The sequence below is a fragment of the Chrysemys picta genome, chromosome 18, assembly GCF_011386835.1.
Source record: "Chrysemys picta bellii isolate R12L10 chromosome 18, ASM1138683v2, whole genome shotgun sequence".
Taxonomy (NCBI): Eukaryota; Metazoa; Chordata; order Testudines; family Emydidae; genus Chrysemys; species Chrysemys picta.
Window position 1 is genome coordinate 21,165,580 of NC_088808.1, and position 24,727 is coordinate 21,190,306.

Below are 24,727 nucleotides of genomic sequence, written 5' to 3' on the forward strand. Positions count from 1 at the left end.
CCCTACACCTGGATCCCCATCCCACTGAACCCCACTCCCCCAGATTCTGGACCCCCACTCTCCCATACCCAGACCCCCTGCCGAGCTCTATCCCCCACACCCAGACCCAACCACCTTCACCTGGACCCCCTGCAGAGTCCCATTACCACTGCACCAAGAACCCCCCAACAAGCCTCTGTGCATCCAGATCGCCCTCAGGCAAGCTGTGTGCATCTCACCATTGGAGAGAATGCTACTAACACAATAGAAGAGCTTTCTAGACCCAAGGATAACCCTGTTAAGGTCCCTTGCATAACATTCCTAAGTATAAGGAATTTATAACGCCGGTCTCTCCAGAATGTTGGGAATTCCACAATGTTGGGATGTCACAAAATAGTCAAATCATGTTCCAAGTTCTAGTGAAGTGTAAAATCAAAGTGCCGTAGCCAAGCCCATTTATTGCCTAGTAGTCAAACAGCCGTGGAAAACAACTTGACATGATTTATTGTGGTTTAATTTCAATCCTTGCTTCCAGAATCCTGTGCAAGTTAGAATTTATGCTGCATGCAGTGTAAGGAGTTATAACAACATCTATTAATAAGACATTGTAATTTTGCTCCGACTCACAGTCTGTTTACTCCCCAGCAGTGATAACCTCACACAAAGACTGGGGACAGAGTGCAGCTTGAGGTCTTGGGAGCAGGGAGATGGCTGGACTGAAGCTAATGTGATCAGAGAGAAATTAATCTGTTTTATTGTAGATCTGGAGCTAGACAGTCAGTCATTTTCCTGTATTTGTAAACAAGGATGATCTTTTGGAGTCTGATTTACGAGGAAGCTGACTGCTGCATCAGCCTTGGTTTTCTTCAATAAAATTTCTCACGTGTGGGCTGACAGAAATCCTGCTCTTCTCTTGCTGTATTTGAACACAGGGCACACACAGCAGCTAGGCTGCTGACGGCACCGTCATCAGGGACTGGAAATACATACCAAGGACCATGTGCATACCCTGCAGGACTCCAATAACTTCCTTGGAGCTGAGTCCAGGAGATTCTGGCCCACAGCGTGTTCATCTGATGCATCTGTGGTGCCAATGGGAACCCTTAAAGCGCTGTCAAAGTAGCACTGAGCTTGTCAGGCCCCAATAGTCCAATTTTGTTTATAGGAAAACTTCTCAGGGCTCAGACAGTTGTTTAAAATGCATTTTAAAAGGCATTGATTCTTTTGGGGGCACAGGGACGTTTTTTGATCGAGATGTTGCACTGACTGGTAACAAAGGATGAAGGCAAAGGTAGTGAAACAGGAACAAGGAATCCTTGACTCCATCTCAGTCAATCTTTTGCATGCTGTGAACCACATGCAGAGTGATGTGCACTCATGCTCCAGGGCATAAACCAATCACAAGCTGCCTAAGGTCAGGAAGGAACTTCCTCTCTTGATAGATGCCATCATTGTTTATTACAGGGCTTCTTGCACTTACCTTTAAGCATCAGGTACCAGCCATCATCAGAGAGAGAACACCACACTATATGGGGTACTGCTCTGATCCAGTCTGGGAATTCCTATTTTATCGACACAATAAGCAGACCCACCTCCTAAAAGGGGCTGACCATCTCCAACTCCACTGATGTCCATGAACGTTGCAGGTTGCTCAGCACCTCTCAGGGTCATGCCCATTGTTAGGACATGCTCCTAAATCCTCAACAGCAATTTAGGGCCTGGGGATCCTGCAAAGTGCCAAGTGCCCTCTCCTCACGGCTGTTAAATAAATGCACTTCTGGGTCCACCTGACAAGATTTAAAGTGGGAGCAGAAAGCTCTGAGCACCTCACAGGACTGTCCCCCTGCACAAGAGCCAGAGGACAAACAGAACAAAGGATGTTGCTTCCTTCTAATAACACTCTGGATTTGAGTCTAAGGCAGCTACCTAAATAACCTCTGCTATGATCCTGTTTATTTTGGGAACGTAGAGGAACAATACCAGTGTTGTGTGGGAAACCAATGCCCAGCACTGAGGCTTAACCAGCCTTATCTCACTGGGACAGCACGTACCATCCTCTAGCCAAGGGAGAGAGGCCCTACTCCCTCTCCCCTCTACCAGCTTCAGTCCAAGAAGTCTGTGTGCATCTGACAGAAAGTGAGCTCCCAACACCTGATCTCATTACTCCAACCCAGTTCTCCTTGGCAAAAGCAGGACGGCTGTCTTTGGCTTCATTCCACTGTGCACACTGTAAAGCCATGGCCCGTTGCGGGGTGTCTGTTGTCACTCTCTAATGGCTGGCTGTAGCCTACAGAGAGACAAGGCTAGTCACTCGTGACTGATGGTGGAGCAGTAAAGGTGTCCCAGTTTGGAGCCAGACGGCTTGGCCTCCATCCCTGCTGATGACAGCCACATCTGTGTCTGCAGCACAAAGCGCTGTTAGCTGAATTTGCTGGTTTGGCTGGCAAAGCGGCTATGCTAGGAGCTACCTGCTAGGCGTAATAGGGTACATTCATCAGACGTCTGCCTAGTGGGGTGGGATGTAAGGGGTTCACACCCCCATTCACAAACTGCCCCTTCTTGTGTCGTTCCAGGACCCTTGTCCCAGCAGCCACTGACTCTTCAGGGCAACGTGTCCAGATTCCCCTCAAACGACAGGAGAATATTCTCTTTGGACTGCCTTTCACCAGCTGTGAGCGGTCTCTGCAGGCCCCAGCCCACTGACAGCACAGAACAGCTCACTCGGCTGTTTGCCCGCACTTGGCTATCTCCTTTCCTCATGCAGAGAGCATCTCTTTCACGTTAGGAGGGCGAGCAGAGATATGATCTCAGGGGTCTCTCTCAAAATGGCCAGACCTGGCTTTAGGACACAGCAGCTGCATCAACTTCTGTTAGAAGCCCAAGACACCCACCCACCCCTCTGTCAATCACGTGGCCGTGGAAGGGTTCATTTGCAGGGCAGAAGGCCGTCTTCCACCTTAGTCTTTTCAGAAGGAAATACTAGGCTGAACCCTGAGGTAGGGCATCCTTCCCAGGCTCTGGTTCCCTTTGGCTGGCCTCCCATCACCCCTCACAGCTATGGCCTTTCGAGATGGCTTCTCAGATGGCCCGCTTGCTATGGCGGCCCTCCCCACACTCTGACACCTCCTGGTGACTGGTTTGCTCTCAGCCCCAATTTCAGCCAACGTGTTCACTAGACAAACTGCCCCTCCGGCTTTTCCCTTCAGTCGGAGAGCAGCCATGTTGGTGGGACCAGAGATCACTCAGGCCATTCTGATCCTGCACAGCACCAGGGCTTCTCCATCACCTTTCATAGAATCATAAAATCTTAGAAGATTAGGGTTGGAAGAGACCTCAGGAGGTCATCTAGTCCAACCCTCTGCTCAAAGCAGGACCAACCCCAACTAAATCATCCCAGCCAGGGCTTTGTCAAGCCGGGCCTTAAAAACCTCTAAGGATGGAGATTCCCCCTTCTGGTCTTTGTTTCCAACCACATCCATTCAGGAAGGGTGGGTCTTGTGGTCAGTGCACAGGCCTGGGGTTTAGGTGACTCATGTTCAGTCCCAAGCTGTGCCAGTCCGTCTGTGTGAGCTTGGGGGAATCACTTCTCCCTGGATCTCAATTTCCCCCCATATGTAAAATGAGGAGGATACTGCCCTATCCCAAGAGAGGTGTTTGTGGGGCACTCTGGTATTGCAGTGACGGGCCCAACATCCTGCGAGCACCTACAAAGAGATTCGCACCAGCCCTGTCCTCTCCCCACATGCGTATTCTGATTTTCAAAGATGCTGAGCAATGCCAACTCCTCTTGAAGTCACCAGAGCTGCAGATGTTCAGCACCTTGGTACGCTAGGCCAGGTAAGTCTTGGACTTATCGGAGTGGCTTCCTTATTGGTCTCTCTTCTCCCTCGTCACAGCAGAGGCATCTCTCACTTTCCACCTACTCCTCATTCTCACTTCTTGGTAAGAACAGATCCTCCAGGTGCTGGGCTCTCTCAAAAAGTCATCAGCAGCCCTGGCCTTTCTGATGAACAATAAGCTATTCAGGAAAATCTGCCTCCCCGCCTTTAATTTTCTATATGTTTTAAACAATACATACAAATCACCATCATTCCTGGCTTCTCCTCCCACAGCTCTTATGGTTACCTGGTTACAGTTGCTTTTCCCCTTGCTTTTGAGTGACATCCCTGTGGGGGTCTCTCAGTGGCCAAGTGCCTAGGGGAAACACGTTCTTTCCTAATTGTTAGGCTGGAAACGAGACAGCCCCCTCCTCCTGTGTAAGTGACACACATTTTCTAAAACCATCAATGCAGGCTCCTTGGCAGTGAATGGAGCAATAAGCAGGCATGCCAGAAGGCAGTGGGGATGCACCAGCCCAAACAAGAAAGGGGTGGGGGGGCGCAGAGAAGCTTGAGAAAAGCAGCGCGCGCGCACACACACACACACACACACACACACACACACACACACACACACAATTCATGAATGGAAAAGTCAAGTGTGAAAGCTGGACTAGCCCCTTGGGCAGCCATAGGTTAGCCTCAGCATGTCACCTAGACAGACACTGACCTTGGCAGCTTTATGGGAGTGAGATTTCCATAGGGATCCCTGCTCAGTGAATAATTCCTTACACTCATTTTGGGCACAAAGAGGTTTCCTCTGTCACTGTCTTGGCGGGACATGTTCTTCCACCTCCCTTTTAATTGTTCAGAATGAAAACTCCAGTCTCCACTTGCACGGAGCTTCTCCTGTAGCTGCCCCACAGCAGGCTGGAGCCCGGAGTGTCTCCTGTAGCTGTCTCCCAGCAGCTAGGTGCATTGGACTTCTATAGCGGTCCCACAACACACCGGAGCACTGAAACACAGGAGTTAATTCCACGATCTTATCCTCACTGCCTGATTCCCCTCACCGCCTCCAGCGCCAGGCAGGGCTGTATTACACAACCCTGTGTTCTGACAGGTGCAGCTGTTTGTTTGGGGGAGAGAAAGAAATTGCTTCTTCCCCACCAGTTTCTCTTTGAAGATCCAGAGTTTGCCTCTTCTCCCATCACCCAGCAAGCACTCAACAAAACGCAGCGTGAACAACATGAAAACACAGGGGCCGTCTGAGCAGCAGAAGTGTCAGCATCAGGTGCGTCAGCAGAAAGACAGCCTGAGCTCAGACAGCTCTCTTGTCTGTAGTGCACACAGAAGTCAAGCCCGTCGCTGGCTCTCGCGTGCTGCTGGAGCCGGCGCACGGAATGCTGCGTGGAATGCCCCAGGCTGCCAGTAGCCATATGGAGTTCATTTGCATGGTACCAAGCTTCGAGTCCGCATGGCCCAGATCCAAGAGTCAAGCAGTGGTCAGTCAGCCTCCCGCACAGATGCCTGTTCGCCTGTGTGTGCTCAGAAGGGCTGTTCTAATGAAGGCAGTGTGGCCAGCTACACCGGCCCTGCTGGTCAAAACTTATACGCAAATCACGGAGATGCATCAGAGGCCAGTACCTGTGGCCACCAAAATAAGACAAAATAAAAGGGAAGGAAAGTCTCCTCCCCTGTGCTGTCCTCTCCCTTGAGTCAGTTTACGGTATTAAGAAATTACCTAGAGCTGAAAAGCACAGGAATTTTAAAACCACGCTGATATATTACGTACTGAAATGGAAACGAAATCCAGCACCCTCTCGGGCAACATTTTCTTGTCTATTGGGCAATTAAAACAAATTGTGGCTTTCCTGCCTTCTGCCCAATGAGTAAAACCTGTTTTTATTAAAAAGGGGGGGGGGATGTAAAGGCACTGATTGAAAGTGGGATGTGCCTGATGAAGATGTTCCTGCAGAGAAGTCCACTAGTGCCTTGATGCTAATGCTGCCACCAGCACTCTATTAGAGGAGGTCTTGAAATATTTAAAGAGCCATAATTAGGATTGAATATAAAAAGCTACTGAACTGAGCACATTACTCACTTCAGGATAAGTAATGCACTCATTTTTCATGGCTACCTACTGTCCGAGTGATACGGTAATGTTGCGGCAGTTAGGGTCTGCCTAGGTACTGAAACAGCCCCGTCACCATCGTAACCGAGCATCTCCAAGGCACTTAGGGATTTGGCCTCCCAACACTCCTGGGAGGAAGGAATGGCTCATCGCTGCCATTTACAGATAGGGATGTGAGGCACCAACTAGAGACTTGTCTAAAGAAAGCTTTGGTGAAGCAAGGAATTGAACCCCAGATCTCCTGGATCCCAGCTCAGTGCTTTAACCCCAAAGGCATCCTTCCTCACCAGCTCACTGCTAAATCACTCCTAATGACAAAATGCACTTCCATAGCATCTTTCATCTTGGGATTTACAGAACCATCACCACAGCAGTCAAAGTCCTTCATAAATCTATTAATCAAATCTCCCAGCAGGTGAAAGGAGCACGTCAGTATTATTATCCCCATTTTTCCTAGAAAGACATTAAACCACAGTGATATTAAGCGTCTTTCCTGGTGCCCATCCCCCCACCAGGTCACAAAGTGAGTCTGTTACGTAGCCCGGAATAGAAACCAGGAGTCCTGAATCCCAGTTTCTCTGCCTCTTGCACACTACAGTCCCTCTTGCCCTGTTTCAAAGAGAAGGAAAAAAATACCTTTTGCCCAGTTTTCCATAAGGAAGCACAATATTAAAAAGGTGCCTGATCTGTTTTCTATGCACACCACAACTCCCACTGCAGCTGAGGGACAGCCCACGCATAGTGGCAGCAGACTGGACCCTTCTCGTTAAGAATAAGCAGCTACGAAAGACAAAGGGAAACAGGCACATAAAAAGCATGCCCAGATATGGATGAAGAGAGCGCTAATCTGTTACACAGCCTTGGAGCATTGTTTGGAATGAATGGAGGTTCACCCAGGGTATCAGAGCGGACGAAGCCGAGGAGACAGGAAAATTATACCCGGGGTTTCCCAAAGAGAGAGAATATTTTAAAAGACAGGAATGACCCAAGCACTCACATGTGGTATTTGAGAATGCTGAGTGGGGGGGAAGCCAGGGAAGCGAGTTCTCTCCAGGCCTCCCAGGCAGATGCTAGAAGGCAGCAATGGAAGAAGTAGCCGGGTGTGGGGAGGAGAGGGGAGGCAAAACAGATGCCTCTGCTGTTCCCCAAGAGACTAAAGCCTAGACACCACTGAGGTCGCAGATTGGAGCAAACAGCGAGCCTCCTTCCCCCTCCAGTGTTGATCCATACGGGCAGGATCAGTGCCTATTAAGTGGGACCTACACACAGGCACCCAGGTGTAACTGTTTAGGCCCACACCAATTATGCAGGGCAGTGATTTGGTGCAAGGTGCCTTCCTGACCCCACTTGTGCCCTGCAGCATTAGGACTAATTCCCCTCATTATCGCGGCTGACCTCACTGTACATTGGGACGGGGGTCATTGCATTATCCACCTCGTTAAGGAAATCCCACCATGGGAGATCTGCAAGAGTGTCTAGCCTCAGCAGCGCCTTACTCAGGTGAGTAATTGCCACTGAGATAATGGTTGCCTGGGTCATATGTGTTTACACGTCTGATATTGGCACCGCATGCACCATCCCCACCTCTCTGAAAAGGCTCTGCACAGCTCCCACGCCCTCAGCAGGAACCTCCCCAAACTGCTGAAAGAGGGCAGATTCATGCTCTTGGGGAAAAGACATTTGGTCCGGTGGATGGATATAAAGCATTAGGCAGCATTGGAGCAGATATTACAGGGGGCAGGGGGAAATACAAACTAGAGCACACACACCAAGCAACTGTTCCTTAATGGGAGCTGCCGATGCAGTCCTGCAGCCAATTCAAGAGGCATGCCCTGAAATCAACCCAAAGGGCTTTGGCAATTAGCAAACAGGGTAAGAGCAATTATGAAAAGCCTCCTGAAAAGTAAACGACTCTGTGTTTTAGTCTATGCTCGGAAGCATTTCTCGGTAGGAAAGCATGAAAAGAAAGTGTGATAGGTTCGATCACAGAGATCCCCTTGGTACGGTCACCTGATGTGCTAAAATTACCTCTGAGCCCGTTTTCCCTGCCAGCTTGGGACTCCAGAACCCTGCCTTGTTGAACCAGACACACTACACCACAGACGCAGGGTCTGGGCCACACCCCTAAAGCTGCAGACTAACTAAAAACAGCTCAGCAGGTTACCTCTCTCCAGCACCCAGACACCCAGCTCCCAATGGGATCCAAACCCCAAATAAATCCGTTTTACTCTATATAAAGCTTATACAGGGTAAATTCGTAAATTGTTCACCCTCTATATCATTGATAGAGAGATATGCACAGCTGTTTGCTCCCCCAAGTATTAATCACATACTCTGGGTTTATTAATAAACAAAAGTGATGTTATTAAGTATAAAAAGTAGGCTTTAAGTTGTTTCAAGTAATAACAGACAGAACAAAGCAAAATAAAACAAAACACACAAGTCTAAGCCTAATATATTAAGAAACTGATTACAGGTAATATCTCACCCTCAAAGATGTTCCAATAGCTTCTTTAACAGACTAAACTCCTTCCTAGTCTAGGCCCAATCCTTTCCCTGGTACAGTCTTTGTTAAATCCAGCAGACATCTCAGGTAGTAAGCAGGGGTTTTCTCATGACTGGCCACCACCTTTGTCCTGCTCCACCCCCTTTTATAGCTTTGGCACAAGATGGGAATCTTTTGTCTGTGCTTGTCCCCACCCCCACCTCATCAATGGAAAAGTACAAGGATTAAGATGGATTCCAGCATCATGTGATATGGTCACATGTCACTGTAAGACCCCTAGTCTCCATTCTTCCTGGATTGGCCCACAGGTACACAGGAAGGTTTGCAGGTAAATAAACCATTTACAACAAATTGTCTGGGTCAATGGGAGCCATCAAGATTCTAAACCACCATTAATGGCCCACAATGTGCATAATTACAATAGAACCTCAGAGTTATACTTCATATTTCTAGCTTCAGATACAAGAATCATACATGCATACAAACAGGAGGAATATATTCAGTAGGTTATAACCTTTGTTATGATACCTTACAAGAGTCCTTTTGCATAAAGCATATTCCAGTTACATCATATTCACACTCATAAGCATATTTCCATAAACCATACGGAGTGCAACATCACAGAAAGGTCTAATGGTTAACACAGGGGACTTGAAATTGGGATTCCTGGATTCAATTTCCAGCCCTACTGATTTTCTGGAGTTGCAGTTTTAATTCTCAGCCTCTTTGTTTTTGTGGCTCAGCCCGGAATGTTATCTGAATATAGTTTGGGAAGGGAGGAAGGAGTCATGGTTAATTTCTTCCATTAGAGAGATGGAGCCAAATGACTGAGGTTTGGAGACATTTGAATCTGAACTTTTCCACTCTGCATATTTTATATAGATTCTATGTGAACCCATTGGGGTGGCACCCAAAGGTCCCAATCAGGATTGAGCTCCCATCATGCTGGGTGCTGCCCAAAATACAGCCCTCCCCCAGAGAGCCTGCAACCTAACAATGAAACCGACGCCCAAGGACACATACCGGTGCAGCAGCTGGGAACAACCTCAGATCTCCTGACTCCCAGCCCAGTGCGCTATCCACTGGACTACACAGCTTCCTCAGTGTACTGTTAAATAATCAGCCAAACCTCCATCCCCCAACCTCCCAGGAAAGTTAATGACAGAGTGAAGCAAGTGCCTAATACAGTTGATCAGCATGACAGGCAGACAATAGAGCATAATGGTTCATTCGCAATCATTATAGTCTATTGTGTAAATATGCAAATACAGTGCAATTCAGTTTAACTGATCAGTTCCTGCACCCCTATTTTCCTATGGCCACATTCCTTAATATGTTTGTCCTTCACCCTCCTGGGTCAGATTGAAAGGGACTTCTCTGATGTTCTCACTTTTGCAGCTGAGTGGAACTCATCTGTAGTGGAGACAGCTTGCAAGGATGCTAATTAGAGCTAATTAAAACTTGACTGACCTGCCCTGGCACTAGAACGTTCCTGGCAGAATTCACTCTGTCCTTCAAAGGTCAAGATCAGGTTCTGTGTACGTGACTCGGGAAGCTCATTGTGCCACAGATCTGCACATAAGGATCATTCTGGTGGAATCTGCCCACACGGATCCATACAACCAGCCTCTTTGCCATATAACAGAGAGCAGCTATTCCCCCATGGGACCCACACCACCAAACAGCGTAAGAGCTCCAGCCACCAACCCCAGGTTTAAAAGGGAAGCATTAGTGGCAACATGTTTCTCAGGAGAAGACTTTGACTTTGGGATTCATTCCCAAAAATAGCCTTCTGGACAGGCTGCACAGACCATCTATTTCTCTAGGCCTTGTAGCAGGAAGAGGGGAAGTTGGGGGGCGGGGAGGCAGAAGGCTGAGTCACCACTAAATCAGATTTTAGAAGAGTGGGGAGTTGACAGGAGACAAATCAATCGTTCCCAAACCTCCCCTCACATCGGTCCACCTTGGCTTGGTCATATCCATGGATAAGATTGTCACAATGGATATGCAGTAGCTAATCTATAACCAAACGCAAACAGCATCAGAAGTTATATATGTTTTCGAAGCCAAAGAGCCCCGTTTGAGCCCCAGTCCTGCAAGGATCCCCCTGCCCATGCACAGCCCCTCTGAAGTCAATGTAAGTCGGCACACGCAGAGCTTTCACAGAAGGATCAGGGCCTTAATCCACAAGGACCTCTATCTTGGGTGGGTATATTTTGGCAGTTAGTAGCTACCTGGAGGAGCTCACAACGTGAAGCAAAGCTACAGACTGTTAACTCAGCCAGGAAATGCCCGCCCCAGAAGCCACGAGTGCCACTTAAAGTGTTAAAATAAATCTGCTTTTTAGGAGCTGGAAGCCCACCCGCTGAAATGCCTTGTGCATAGCGCTGTGGCTCTAGACCTTTTCCGAGCAGCTAGAGACCCGTGCAACGCGTGTAGCCCTCTTGCACAGGGCAAGGGGTCTTTGTTCGCAGCATGGGGTCTGGTTTGTAATGAAGCCAATAGGTTTGTCCACGCTCGTTTTAAAAATAAAGAGCAGATTCCCAAGGAACCTTGTGAAGGCAAATTCTAAAAAGGATTCACATTGCTGCAACTGAAAGACAAGCCGCAATTTGCCACGCTCCTCACCAACAAGCTCGTCTCCAGACCCAGTTTAACCCTAGAGAAGATTTTGATGGCTGCCAGACCCTTTGAAAATCACCAGGGTCCAGAACTGAAATGCTGCCAGGCCTTTCGTTAGAGGGGTGCTAGCATGCGCTGCTCTAATAATAGGATTAAGTTCCATGCCAATCAACTGCTAATGAATTTAAGCCCTAAACAGATGATTAATGTAAAAAGACAGTGATTCGCCTGTCAGAAGCTTCGGGTAGAACCTTGGCACAAATATCAACCTTTATGCTGCCACTACCTGCACAAGAGGATAAAGAGGATATAAATCCTATTAGCGATACAGCAATTTCCCACCAGTCCTGTCTCTCCTTGTCCTTCCTATTTACATCCATTTTTCTCACTGGTCCCATCTATCAGCAGTGTTTACAAACACATCTCAAAACAGAGTTTCCTGGTCCTTTGGGTTATTTATTCCATGGGAACTAAGAGCATGTCTGACTTCCCACAGCACAGAAAGCATCTTGCCTGTGCCTTGCTTTTCAAGTGGGATAATTTGCTCCAGTAATATCTGTCAATGCACAGTATTATTCAGACACACACAGAGAAGCTATAAAGTCCCAATTCCTGTTACTGTTCTGCCGGGAAAATCCTTCTCTCTCTGTAACCACATATAGATGGGGGCAAGGAGCACCATGCCAATGCCTCAGAGTTGCAGATCCAGAGTGTGCGATCTGTTCTAGTAAGCAAAGGGCACTGAAAGTCAGCGAATAATAGAGGGAAATGGGAGGGGGAAGTGCTTTCCCCGACCAGGCGTGTGTGTTAATCTTTACCGCAAGGAACAAAGCTGGGAAGAGGTGGGAGGCTGGCTTTCTAGCCTACACATAAGCCCCGGAAGTTGCCGGAGAAGAATGAATGCGTCAGTCACTCCAGCGTCCGATTGGGCTGATTTAAAGGCAGCACTGATGGGCTTCAAAGAGAATCTCAGGCAGCCCTTGAAGGCCAGGGGTGGAAGATATCACTGTCATGGAGAACTGGGAGAGTGTGAAATATTATTGTGGGCCATAACCACTCTGAGCAGGGGCAGCGTCCTACTTTGCTGTTCTTCTGCTGAAGCTGCTGTAAGACCATTCTGGAACCCAACAACTGGAACCCAGCATGTTTAATGCTATGGAACCAATATGGTGAAAGTAACTCAATACGAGGGAAACCCCAGAAGTCCTTTCCCAGAGATATACATGTGTGTTAGGATGTATTCCGTTTTCAGCCTCAACAGTTCCATCTACTGGTGAGCTCACTGCAATGTGACTATCAGATGGCTCAGGTGGACTCAAGCATGACTGAGAAAACCAACTCAGGCAGAAAGAACCATAATTCCTCTTTATCTCTGCTTTACAAGCACACTTCAGCAATGACTGGCCTCGTAATTTTATGAAGTTCTTGACAGCTAATCCGCTATGTTGCAATTATTTCTGAAGCAAGAAAAGGCCAAGATTCCATTCCAAGAACTGAGATCTCAGCTGCCAGCCAAAGGAAGAGAAGCTGACAAATCTTCCTTTATTTTTTAAATAAAGGTGCAAGCAGGTAATTATGTCCAGAATAGTTAGTTACTAACGAGTAACAGACTTTAATTCGGTGCAAGTTCTACCAGATGGACTTTGCCCCACTCAGAAAATGGAAAACGTAAAGACCACTGAGTGTGCCTTCATCCCAAGTATATATACCATTCAGAGGTGTTTATTACACAATCTATGCAAGACCAGTTGCATTGTGTCCCAGAATGTGAGACACACCTCAGTAGGATGGCTTCCTAGGGAATATCTGTACCGCACTGAACAGCCCAGACACCACAGCAGAGGGACAAGGGACACTTTTAAAACTATCCTTCACTAACGTGCATGCAAGAACCTATAAAACAGCCTCTTTGTCCCACCTAACACTCAGGGCCTTGGCACAGCACTGACTCCGAGTTAGATAAATATCCAGCTGAAATACCAAATACTGGAGGCTGCGTGGTCTAATGAACTGGGCACCAGAGAGTCTATTCAGAGACCCTCACCCAGTAATTTCTGCATCAAGTCCATAATTTCTGGTTGAACTACAGCAGATCTTTCAGAACAATGCTCATTCTTGACTTAAAGACTCAAGTGATGGCAGAATCTCAACTACAACTAGGAGAGCAGGCAAACAGCCTCCTCGGGGTCCATAATTAGCCTTGCCTGGATGACCCAGGAAATTCCTAATGAGATATGGAGCATTTTACCTGAAGGACACTGCTTTGAATCCTACCATGGTCACGAATGAACAAGAGGCATAACCATCTACTGGCTGCTTGATGATCTACGTGAAATAAATGTAGTGGGTTCCTTTCTGGTTCATGGTGGCTGAGTGGAAAATGCCAACCACAGCCAGCATTAATAGGCACAAGCGTCAACAGAGACCAAAGAATGGAAGAGCATACAAGCAAACTGCCTTCTGGCTCCTAGCAGCAGATCTCTGAATGAGGGTTAAGCACAGTGGAAGGGCACTGCTGCCTCTCCTCTGCTGATATGGAGGGCTGTTTGATCAGCTAAACTCACTTCACGAAACCAAACCAAAAAGGGGAAAAACCTGCCACATGTTTGAATCTAATCTTCATCTGTGCTTCTGGGGAAGCCAGGACCATTGTAGTCAATAGCACCATTCTCCGAGGTGCCGGTTCAGTAATTCTTACAGACCTCTCTCATTGCCGCTCTGGGACCTAATTCTCAAGTTGTGACTTTGGAACAGTTGACTCAATCAGTACAGCCGCATGTCTCCCCTAACACCATGCACCCCAAGCTAAGGTTTAGTATCTAATTCTATCCTTCCTGACTACACACACTTCTACCTAATGTACTCCAAATATAAATAGTAGCACCCAGTATTCCCCGGAGACGTATCAGCAAAATCTTCAGGACAGACTGACATATTTTTAGCCTCTCTTACCGACGATATGAGTAGACGTGAAAAAAGCCATATATGTCTTATGCAAAGATACAACTTTCCTAAACAGCTTCTCCAGCAGAAACAGCCTTGGCTTCACCACCTGTCACAAGTGTCTTCTTGTTCCACCTCTTTCTTCTGAAATAAACCATATACACTGGAGGTAGTATATAGAAAAGCCAACTCTCCAGCTGCATGAGTCACCCTCTCTCTCTGGTTCTATCCCTGTGCAGGTTATTTTTGTGTGAGCCCTTTCCTATGGCTGCTCAGTCCTCGTCACTACTTACCCGAGTTCCCTTACATGGTCAAGAAAGAGAAAAGAGTTTCCAACCCAGAAGAGATCGTGCACTCCGCTGGCTGGCTGGCTGCCTTGCTGTACAAACATTCACAACATTTCCCGTGAGACAGGAAGGCAAAATTTCGGTTTCTTATACCCTCTGGGTGCCAAGAATTGCTGAGCAGGATGTTCCTAGGCAGGACCTATTTTACAATTTAAAGCACGCTTGCAATTAACTCCTTGCTTTCTCTTTGGAGGAATCTCGCAGGGCAAATACCCTGGGAAGTATTGCAGTGGAATGGGGTTCTAATCCCATAACTGTTGCACAAAGAGGAACAAATATTTGGTAAAGACTCACACAGAGAGCAGCATGCAGGATAGCATTTGAGACAGACATCGTGAGAGAGAGAAATGACCAATTTCCTCACTTGCTCTTATTTTCCCCTACATTTCAAATCAATGGGGAAGAATTTGAGCAGGTGCCTGCTGTTGACCCTAATGGGGATGGCATAGGCAAAGTCCATTCAGACAGGAGTGTGTTGACACAGGGTTACATGGTTTAGATAAAGGCTCAAGAAGACAAAGCATTCCTGGTCTAACCCCACCTTGCAAATAAAGGAGACCGTGATTTATAGAGCAGGGGGAGCGCAAAAGATAATTTCCTTGCTGTTCCAAACATAATAAGAGGGATGGGGATGGGGAGAGAGGCGCCTTGCCAGTGTTTGATCTCTGTATACAAATACCCAGGAACATTTACCCTGGGGAATTTAAGAGAAATCTAAAACTCAGGAGGGGGAAGACAAGCATGTTAGACCAGGAGGCTGCCCTCTGCTCCTAAAACATCTTTCATTCCCTTGCACACACAAGTGGTAACGAATCTACAGCTACCCCAGCAGACAAATATGCCACAGTGTGAGACAGGGGGAATGAAACCAAAGACCCTTTGCTCCTAAAGTAAAAGAATGCAAGGTGAGCTCTTTGAGGCAGGACCATCTGTTGGTTCTGTGTTTGTGCGGCGCCTAGCACCAGGCAGCCCTTGCCCATGGCAGGAGCTCCTACGTGCTGCAAGCTGCATGGAAACTATTGAAAGACACCATAAGAGAGGCTCAAACTCAATATATACCCCAAAGGGGAAAAAAACCTAGAGGACTCACAATCAAAAAACCACGCCACCATGGCTAAACAGGGGAGTGAAAGAGGCAGTTACAGGCAAAAAGGCATCCTTTAGAAATTGGAAATCAAATCCTAGTGAGGAAAATAGAAAGGAACATACACTCTGGCAAGTTAAGTAGAAGTATAATGAGGCAGACCAAAAAGGAATTTAAAGAGCAACTATCAAAAAGCCAAACAAAAATGCAGTTAGTTTTTGTAAGTCCATCAGAAGCAGGAAGCCTGCCAAACAATCAGTGGGGCACTGGACGACAGAGGTGCTAAAGGAGCACTCAAGGAAGACAAGGCCATTGTGGAGAAGCTTAATGAATTCATTGCATCGGTCTTCACTGCCAAGGATGCGAGGGAGATTCTCACACCTGAGCCATTCTTTTTAGGTGACAAAGCTCAGGAACTGTCCCAGATTGAGGTGTCAGTAGGGGAGGTTTTGGAACAAATTGATAAATTAAATAGTAATAAGTCACCAGGACCAGATGGTATTCACTCAAGAGTTCTGAAGGAACTCAACTGTGAAATTGCAGAACTACTAAGGCCTTGGCTACACTTACCGGCAAGTTCGACGGCTGGAAATCGAACTTCTGGGTTCGACTTATCGCGTCTAGTCTGGACGCGATAAGTCGAACCCGGAAGTGCTCGCCGTCGACTGCGGTACTCCAGCTCGCCGAGAGGAGTACCGCGGAGTCGACGGGGGAGCCTGCCTGCCGAGTGTGGACCAAGGTAAGTTTCAACTAATTCGAAATAAGGTACTTCGAACTTCAGCTACGTTATTCACGTAGCTGAAGTTGCGTACCTTAGTTCGAATTAGGGGGGGTAGTGTAGACCAAGCCTTAGTGTGGTGTGTAACCTATCACTTAAATCAGCCTCTGTACCAGGTGACTGGAGGATAGCTAGTGTAATGTCCATTTTTTTAAAAAGGCTCCAGAGGCAATCCTGGCAATTACAATCTAACTTTAGTATCAGGCAAATTGGTGGAACTACAGGAAAGAACAGTATTATCAGACCCTTAGATTAACACAATATGTTGGGGAAGAGTCAACGTGGCTTTTGTAAAGGGAAATCATGCCTCACAAGCCTGCAGACAAGGGTGACCCAGTTGATACACTGCTGTTTGAATTTTAGAAAGCCTTTGACAAGGTCCCACATCAAAGGCTTTTAAGCAGAGAAAGCCATCATGGGACAAGAGGGAAGGTCCTCTCATGGATAAGTAACTGGTTAAAAGATAGGAAACAAAGGGTAGGAATAAATGGTTAATTTTCACAATGGAAAGTGGTAAATAGCAGGGTCTCCCAAGGATCTGTACTGGAACCTGTGCTGTTCAACATAGTCATAAATGATCTGGGGTAAACAGTTACATGGCAAAGTTTGCAGTTGATACTAAATTACTCAAGATAATTAAGTCCAAAGCTGACTGGGGAAAGGGATCTCACAGAACTGAGTGACTGGACAACAAAATGCCAGATGAAATTCAACATTGATAAGTGCAAAGTAAGGCACATTGGAAAAAATCATCCAAACTATACATACATAAAGATGAGTTCTAAATTAGCTGTTATTACTCAAGAAAGAGCTTGGAGTCTTTGTGGATAGTTCTCTGAAAACATCTGTTCAATGTGCAGTGGCAGTCAAAAAAACTAACAGTGTTAGAAACCATTAGGAAAGGGATAGATCAGAAGATATCATAATGCCACTATATGAATCTTTGGTACGCCCACACCTTGAATACTGCGTGAACTTCTGATCGCCCCATCTCAAAAGATATATTAAAATTGGAAAAGGTACAGAGAAGGGCAACAAAAATGATTAGGTGTATGGAACAGTTTCCATATTAGTAGAGATTAAAAAACTGGGACTGTTCAGTTTAGAAAAGAGACAACTAAGGGGAGATATGACAGAGGTCTATAAAATCATGAATAGGGTAGAGAAAGTGAATCAGAAAGTGTTATTTACCTGTTCCCATAACACAAGAACCAGGGGTCTCTCAATTAAATTTTTAGGCAGCACATTTAAAACAAACATAAGGAAATACTTCTTCACACAACGCACAGTCAACCTGTGGGACTCATTGCCAGGGGATGTTGTGAAGGCCAAAAGTATAACTGTGTTTAAAAAAAATAGATAAGCTCATGGAGGATAGATCCATCAGTGGCTATTAGCCCAGGTGGTCAGGGATGCAGCCCATGCCCTAGATGTCCCTAAACCTCTGACTGCCAGACGCTGGGACTGGATGACAGGGGATGGATCACTCAATAAATTGCCCTGTTCTCATCATTCCCTCTGAAGCATTTGACACTGGCTACTGTTGGAAAACAGGATACTGGGCTAGACAGACCATTTGTCTGTCTCAGTATGGCCATTTTTATGTGCTACTGCAATTCAAACAGCAGCAAGGGATTCCATCTCTTGAGGTACAAGTCTTATCAGCGGCAAGTAATGTTAGGATTTAAGTCTTCCATAAATTGCAGCCACTAGAGGGGCACCCCAATCTCTCTCTCACGCACACACACCTCTAATATTCCATCCAGGTCTGTACTGCAAACATAGAATCCGGTTGCAAATTTAGGAATCTGTTTTTACTAAAGGCAGCATGGCCAATGCAACCATCCTGACAGGTCAGTGAGCCACAGGGAAAAATAAGACCCACCTGCAAAAGAACAAACCAATTGAACTGGGCCTTCAGATGGTTAGAAGCAGAGAAAGACTTTTTTCCTTCCAGAGAATGAAAAAAACCCACACATTTTACTGACTTTGTTAACATTTTAAATGATGAAGCTGCAAGAGGAAGCCAAGCTACCATGGATTTGCCAAGACACAGATGGTGGGGAGAAGAAGGGGAAGTATTTCTCCTTTTCTAATACATGATGGGTATCCTGCCCTCATCAGATACTACCTCTGCTGTTAGGTGGGAGAAAAACATGGGGAGAGAGAATTAATGAGTCATTCACATGATCCAGAGTTCAGGCCCATTTACAAATTACTCGCTCAGTTGTGCTGCTTTGAAAATTAATGACTTGTTATTTAATACTTTTTCTTCTTCCCCCATTTAACCTTTTAGGAGTGAAAGAAAATCTCCCTGACTTGTTATGAGCAGATGTGGATATGAAGAAATCTAACCTCACTAATGATAAACCAGGAGGCACAACACATCCAGACTTCCTTGTCCAATTAGAATGAATTTATATGCAAGCTTAATGTGCCTAATTAACCTGTCATCTGATGAGTATAAGGCAATTTGAATAGCGGTGCCAGTAAATATTTGCATCTATGTTACACTGCTCTAGAGCCAAAATGCTTCTGAAATAAATGTAGTTAAACTTTACTAATTCTGGGTCACTGAGAACGAAAATGATGCTTAAAATTGTTGATTGGCTCTAGTTTTCAAGATATGCTATTGGGTCAGTATATACGACCCTTGACTTGGGAATGGCGGAGGATAAGTGAGTTATAAAGGGAAGGGATCTCAATTTAAACCAGTAATGACTAAAATATATCTTTGACTGGATCTATGAATAAATCTCTGACTTGGTTTGGACAGTACTTGCTTTTTAGGCAAAACAATGAATGATGCAATCTGAAGCTGGTATTGCGTCATACATGATATGAAATGCATCATGTTATTCCTAGAAGTCATGGATGATGCAATCATAATGAAGCTTACATCACTCTGCTGAACAAATTGCCTTATATCAGCTCTAGAAATCATACAGTGTCGTGCTCTCTTATTTGTCAGTGTTTGATTTTGCAAAGGGACACATTTCTGTTTAGCCAAAGTGAGCAGAGATGCCTCGTACTTGTGTCAACAGTGCAGATAACTTCTGCTATGTTTGTGGTGAAGTGACTTTTGCATCACAAAAGCGCAGTATAACCACTATGGTTAAGAAAGCCTATCACCTTTATTTTGGCTGCAAAATTGGAGATCAGGACAAGAGGTGGGCCCCTCACATACGCTGCAACACTTATGCAACAAATCTTCGCCAGTGATTGAACAGGAAAAGGAAATCTATTGCTTTTGCAGTGCCAATGATTTGGAGAGAGCCAACAGATCATACCAGCAATTGTAACTTCTGCATGGTGCCTCCAGTTGGGAAAGGTGTGTCAAAGAAGAAAAAGTGGACTGTGCATTATCCAAACATTCCATCAGCTATACGCCCAGTACCCCACGGAGAAGGACTGCCGGTTCCTGATGCACCAGAATCATTCTCACTTGAGTCAGATGAGGAAGAGGAAGAGGATGAAACTTCTGGTCCTGAACCATCAATGTCACAGGACCCACATTTTCTCCCATCCTCCTCCTCTGAACCACACCTCATAACACAAGGTGAACTGAATGACCTTGTCAGGGATTTGGAACTACCCAAGAGTAAGGCAGAGCTGTCGGGCTCCAGACTACAGCAGTTGAATCTCCTGGCAGGTGATGTTAGGGTTTCCATGTTCCGTGACCGTCAAAAGGATCTTGTCCCATTCTTCTTCATGGAAGGTGATCTTGTAGCCTGCAACAACATCGATGGTGTGATGGCAGCCCTCAACATCGTTCATGATCCAGATGAGTGGAGACTGTTCATTGATTCATCAAAGACGAGTCTTAAAGCTGTTTTACTGCATAATGGCAATGTTTTGCCATCAATTCCAGTTGGTCATGCAGTCCATATGAAGGAAACCTATGACAACATGAAACAACTTTTGAGGTGCATAAACTATGACCAACATCAGTGGCAGTTTTGTGGCGATTTGAAGGTTGTTGCTCTTTTGCTTGGTCTGCAGACTGGATACACAAAGTACTGCTGTTTTCTCTGCAAATGGGATAGTCGTGCAAGAGATTCCCACTACATCAAGAAAGATTGGCCACTCCGACAGTCATTGGAGCCTGGGAGGAAAAGTGTTCAGCATCCACCACTTGTTGAATCAAGGAAGATTTTGTTACCACCCTTACACATCAAGCTGGGTCTGATGAAGAACTTTGTCAAGGCCATTGACAAAACACAAGCAGCTTTCAAGTACCTCCGTGGAAAATTTCCAAGGTTAAGTGAAGCTAAGATAAAGGAAGGTGTCTTTGTTGGTCCTCAGATTCGTGAACTTCTTCGAGATGATGCATTTGACCATGCACTGCGTGGCAAGGAAAAGATGGCATGGAAAGCCTTCCAGTTAGTGGCAATACATTTTCTCGGAAACAACAAGGCAGACAACTACAGGTTGTTGGTGGAAAACCTCCTCAAGGCATACAAAAGCCTTGGTTGCAACATGTCACTAAAGATACATTTTTTGCACTCTCATCTAGATTTTTTTCCACCGAACTGCGGAGCAGTGAGCGACGAGCACGGCGAGCGATTTCACCAGGACATTGCAACAATGGAGAAACACTATCAGGGCAAATGGAGCCCATCAATGCTTGTAGACTATTGCTGGACAGTGACAAGAGATGCTCCATTTAATGAATACAAGAGACAAGCCAAGAAGCGCCGAGTAGACACTGAATAGGACTAAACTATGTACATAATAGTTTTTTGCCTTTTGTTTCATAATAAATTTTATTTATATAACCCTTTTGCTGATTTTTAAAGTGTTACATAAACAGGACAGGTGAAATATTATCATGTAAACCAACCATAAACACATGAAAAGACCTAGGTTTACAATTTATGATTAAAACTCTACTATCTACACAATATACGTAGTCATAAAATGTAAAAACTTAAATATCTTAGAAACAGTAGCCAATCAGTTGTTTTAATTGTCATATTTGAATTCAGCTCATCAAAATACATAATAAATAGCACATTTTATCTCTGAAGCAGACGACTTCTCAAAAATTGTAGACCAGTGTTATCAGAATGGATCTACCAGGAAAAGGTAGAATGCATCAAGAACAAGCTTCCGTTCCCGTGAACATATATACTACTGCACACACACACACACACACACACACACACACACACACACAGAGCGCGTAGCCTCCTCTAACCGTTTCATAATTGAGTAATTTTCAACATTTAAATCATAGCCCCTCTGTGTTACACCACCTTATACCTTGGCATAAAAATTGTTCCAAGCAAAAACCTGGCACAGAAACTCTTTGGCAAAAAAGGCTGCAATTTTTCCCCCCTCCGTGGATTTTAACAGCTGCTGTTCTCTTAAATTGTGGGGATGCCCCCAAAAAGGAAGTTACTTTGGCTTTTGGGGATGTTCTGTGTTTCTGATATATTGTAGCTCAAACAGCGCCTTTAAATAAAGTACTGCAGGCCATTAGCTCACAATACAGACCAACGCTTTTAATTCACCATTCAGCATTGACTGACACATGGTAATAGCAACTTTCTCCATAATGATGCTAAGGACAGAGTTAATATGAAGGATCCCTAGAGACTCTTTCCTACTTCATCTGTATGTAACAGTCTGCCAGAATAGCTTGTCTGAGCACTGAAGTAGAGGAGTGCGGATTCTTATAATCTAAGAGTCCCCAGTAGAATAAATCACTCTGTGCATTTTATGAGAAGGAGCTGAAAGTTCTTCATACCCTTTGTTATACAAATTGTCTACATGGGCATTAGCCGGATGGTTAAAATCCATGGGTTTTAAAAAGTCAAGGTATACACCATCACCTCACTAACTGCAGTGAGCTCTGCTCTGGTCTTAAAAATAACCCCCTATCCTTAAATGGGAGTTTACAGAAACAGTCTGCAATCTGTTTGTTACACAGCGTTCCAGCCCCCTCCTTCCCCGCTCTCTTTTTTTTTTTAATCAAATTCAGAGGCAAAAAAATGTCCTCATTCTGCCCTAAGCCAACAAAAGCCAAGGAGCTGACAGCTAAGATTGAAACTCTGCTGCTAACCAACAGCACTGGACCCGATTCTGCCCTCCCTTACACCCACACGAGCCCCTGGAGGTCAGTGGTGTAACTGCAGGCAAGAAGGTTACAGGGGGATAATGAAGGATAGAATTTGTCCCACAGCACCTACAGCTGATCTGGGATTGGAGCCCTTAGGCACTACCCTCATACAAATAATATTTGTCCCACCGCATCTACAGCTAGTAGGGTCCTTTTACACAAGGACTTAGAACCTGGGTGATATTTCCATGTAACCAGATGCAATTCCTATGCTAATATCACCCGTGTTCTTCATACCACTGGAACAAATCCTGCCCTCAATTTAACCCATACAATGCCTCTGGCTGGAGTTACCCGCTGATTTCAATAGGGTTTCACAGGCATAATGGAGGGCAGGATTCGGCGCACTACATCTAAACTCCCTTGGATTTCAAGCTTTCGTTTTCATGTGTGTGGACAGTGCTCAGTCCATTCTAAGTGCTACCAGAATACAAATCCCAACTATTAATCCTCACCAGAAGCAATTCTGAGGCGCAGAGGAACAAAATAAGCGTGATGTCTCAGTCTTTCACCCGGATTCTTAGTGTTAAATACATGAATGCCCACAGCAAACAGCAACTGTCCATTCCTCTAGCTCCCTTCACCCTGAAGTGCTTTTCTGACTGTTCTGTATGAGGGATCACTTCTCCAGCCACTGAAATGCAGCCACCTCTGCTATGGAACATGGCAGCTGTTTATATATTTAAAAGTCAAAAATATCCCTATGTCTAATATATAAATGTAAGACTGAAAATCTCTGCTTTAAATAGAAAACAACTCAGCCTTAGCTATGGGGCAGCAACCAATGCCTCTGCAACATTAACACTAAAGGCAGAAAGGTGGAAAGGGATGGGGGCATTTTCTACAATTGAGGCAACTTTGGCAGCCCAAGGCAATGGTTAGGAACCAAGGGACAGTTAGAGATCCCTTGCATTGCAACCCTGAGTACATCCCGCATGTCCCTCAGGACATGCATGTCTTAGGGCAGATTGTTGCAGAGAAAGTGCTTATTGTTGGGGGGGAGAGGGGGGTTAGTTTTTCTGCCTCCTCTTGCAAGCCACATGAGTCTGGCTAAGCAAACGCTCAAATTAAAAGACAACAAACCAAACAAACTAACTACACCCCCAGCAGGGGCTTGCAGCACTCCTTCCAAAGAAGAGGGGCTCACTCCAAGGAGGTCACCTCTGCTGCTGGAGAGCTCGGGACAGTGTTTCTCCATGACCAGTCCCTTAGTTCTCCTTGCCATAGTTTAGCAAGGCAGCAAGCCGGTCCCTGGTATCGAAGAGGTTGAGAATCACTGAGCTAGAGAACCAGGCATGGCTCTAGGGCTAGCAGGGTCTCTCTGAGTCCTGATGTGGCTTCCCGGGGTCACCGTTCGCCCATCTCCCGAGTGTCCAAAGCAGAAGGGAAACTGGGTGGGAGGGGAGCGGCACATAGAACCGTAGGGTTAGAAGGGACTGCAAGGGACATCTAGTCTGACCCCCTGCCAAGGTGCAGGATGTATTAAAGAGGCTACCTGTGGGAGCTGCCATCATCGAAGACGAAGGTCTGGTTAGTGTAGCACTCGGCGCACACAGGCACCCCCCCGGCTGCCAGGGCTTGCCCATCCTGCTGCTGAGCCGTCGACTTGTAGACCCCCTGAAGGCTCCTCTCTTCCCCCGAGAAAGGCATCTGCAGAGTGGCGAGGGTGCCCGGCAAGGCGACGCGGAGCCAAGCATGGGAGTGCTGTGAGGTTGGAGGCTGCCCAGGGCTACTGTTTACAAGGCGAGTCCGGCTGGAGGCGAGTCATTGACACTGGTCACTCACACACCTTAACCCCTCGCCCGGTAGATTTCATGGTGCCTGTGACTGCAGCTCGTTCAGTCCCGGTCTCTTTCCTGCCTGGGTTTCTCTTCGCAAAGCAACAAGTAGCATAAAGTTGAGCCTCACTTAAATAAAAAAATGGACAAAAAAACAACGCAGGGATCAGGTTGATTTCACTGCCTTAAATGCAAGAGATGATCCAAATCTTTGCTCCCAAGCTTGTCTCCCCTTTCCCCTGGGGGGTTTGGGAGAGCTGCAGGCTCGGCCAGGAGAGCAAGTCCATTGCAAGCAGCTGCTCTAACCAGACAAAGCAGGAAAGGAGGCGGGAGATACCAGTTTGCTCCTTTTTCCTTGAAATATTTGTGTGTTTTTTTTAACAAAATTGATTTTTCTCCCCTCCTGTTTTCACAGCTTTTTCAGATGCATTTCTCTCCTGCACGATGGCACCATCTGCGGGCCACTGTGAGAATCGCAGAGGCAACAAAGCCAGCCTCCCTTTGCCATCTCTGCCATGCAGAGCGCAGTGGCCTTTCCCAGCTCAGGATAGACCCCTTTTAATATATTGACAGAGGTTTCTGATAAATCACCCCCCCTTCCTGGGTAGTTTTTATTT

At 46.1% G+C, this 24,727-nt stretch overlaps 1 protein-coding gene across 4 annotated transcripts in view; it reads right to left on the minus strand.

The window, feature by feature from the left end:
* KCNT1 (potassium sodium-activated channel subfamily T member 1) overlaps positions 1-24,436 on the minus strand; it is a 206,966-nt gene extending 182,530 nt beyond the window's left edge. For all 4 annotated transcript variants that reach the window (XM_065572204.1, XM_005299467.4, XM_005299468.4 and 1 more), the window contains exon 1: positions 23,828-24,436. In XM_065572204.1, coding sequence (XP_065428276.1) covers positions 23,828-23,982 — 155 coding nt within the window. In that variant the 5' untranslated portion in view covers positions 23,983-24,436. The remainder of the gene's footprint in view (positions 1-23,827) is intronic.
* Between the last annotated feature and the right edge of the window lie 291 nt (positions 24,437-24,727).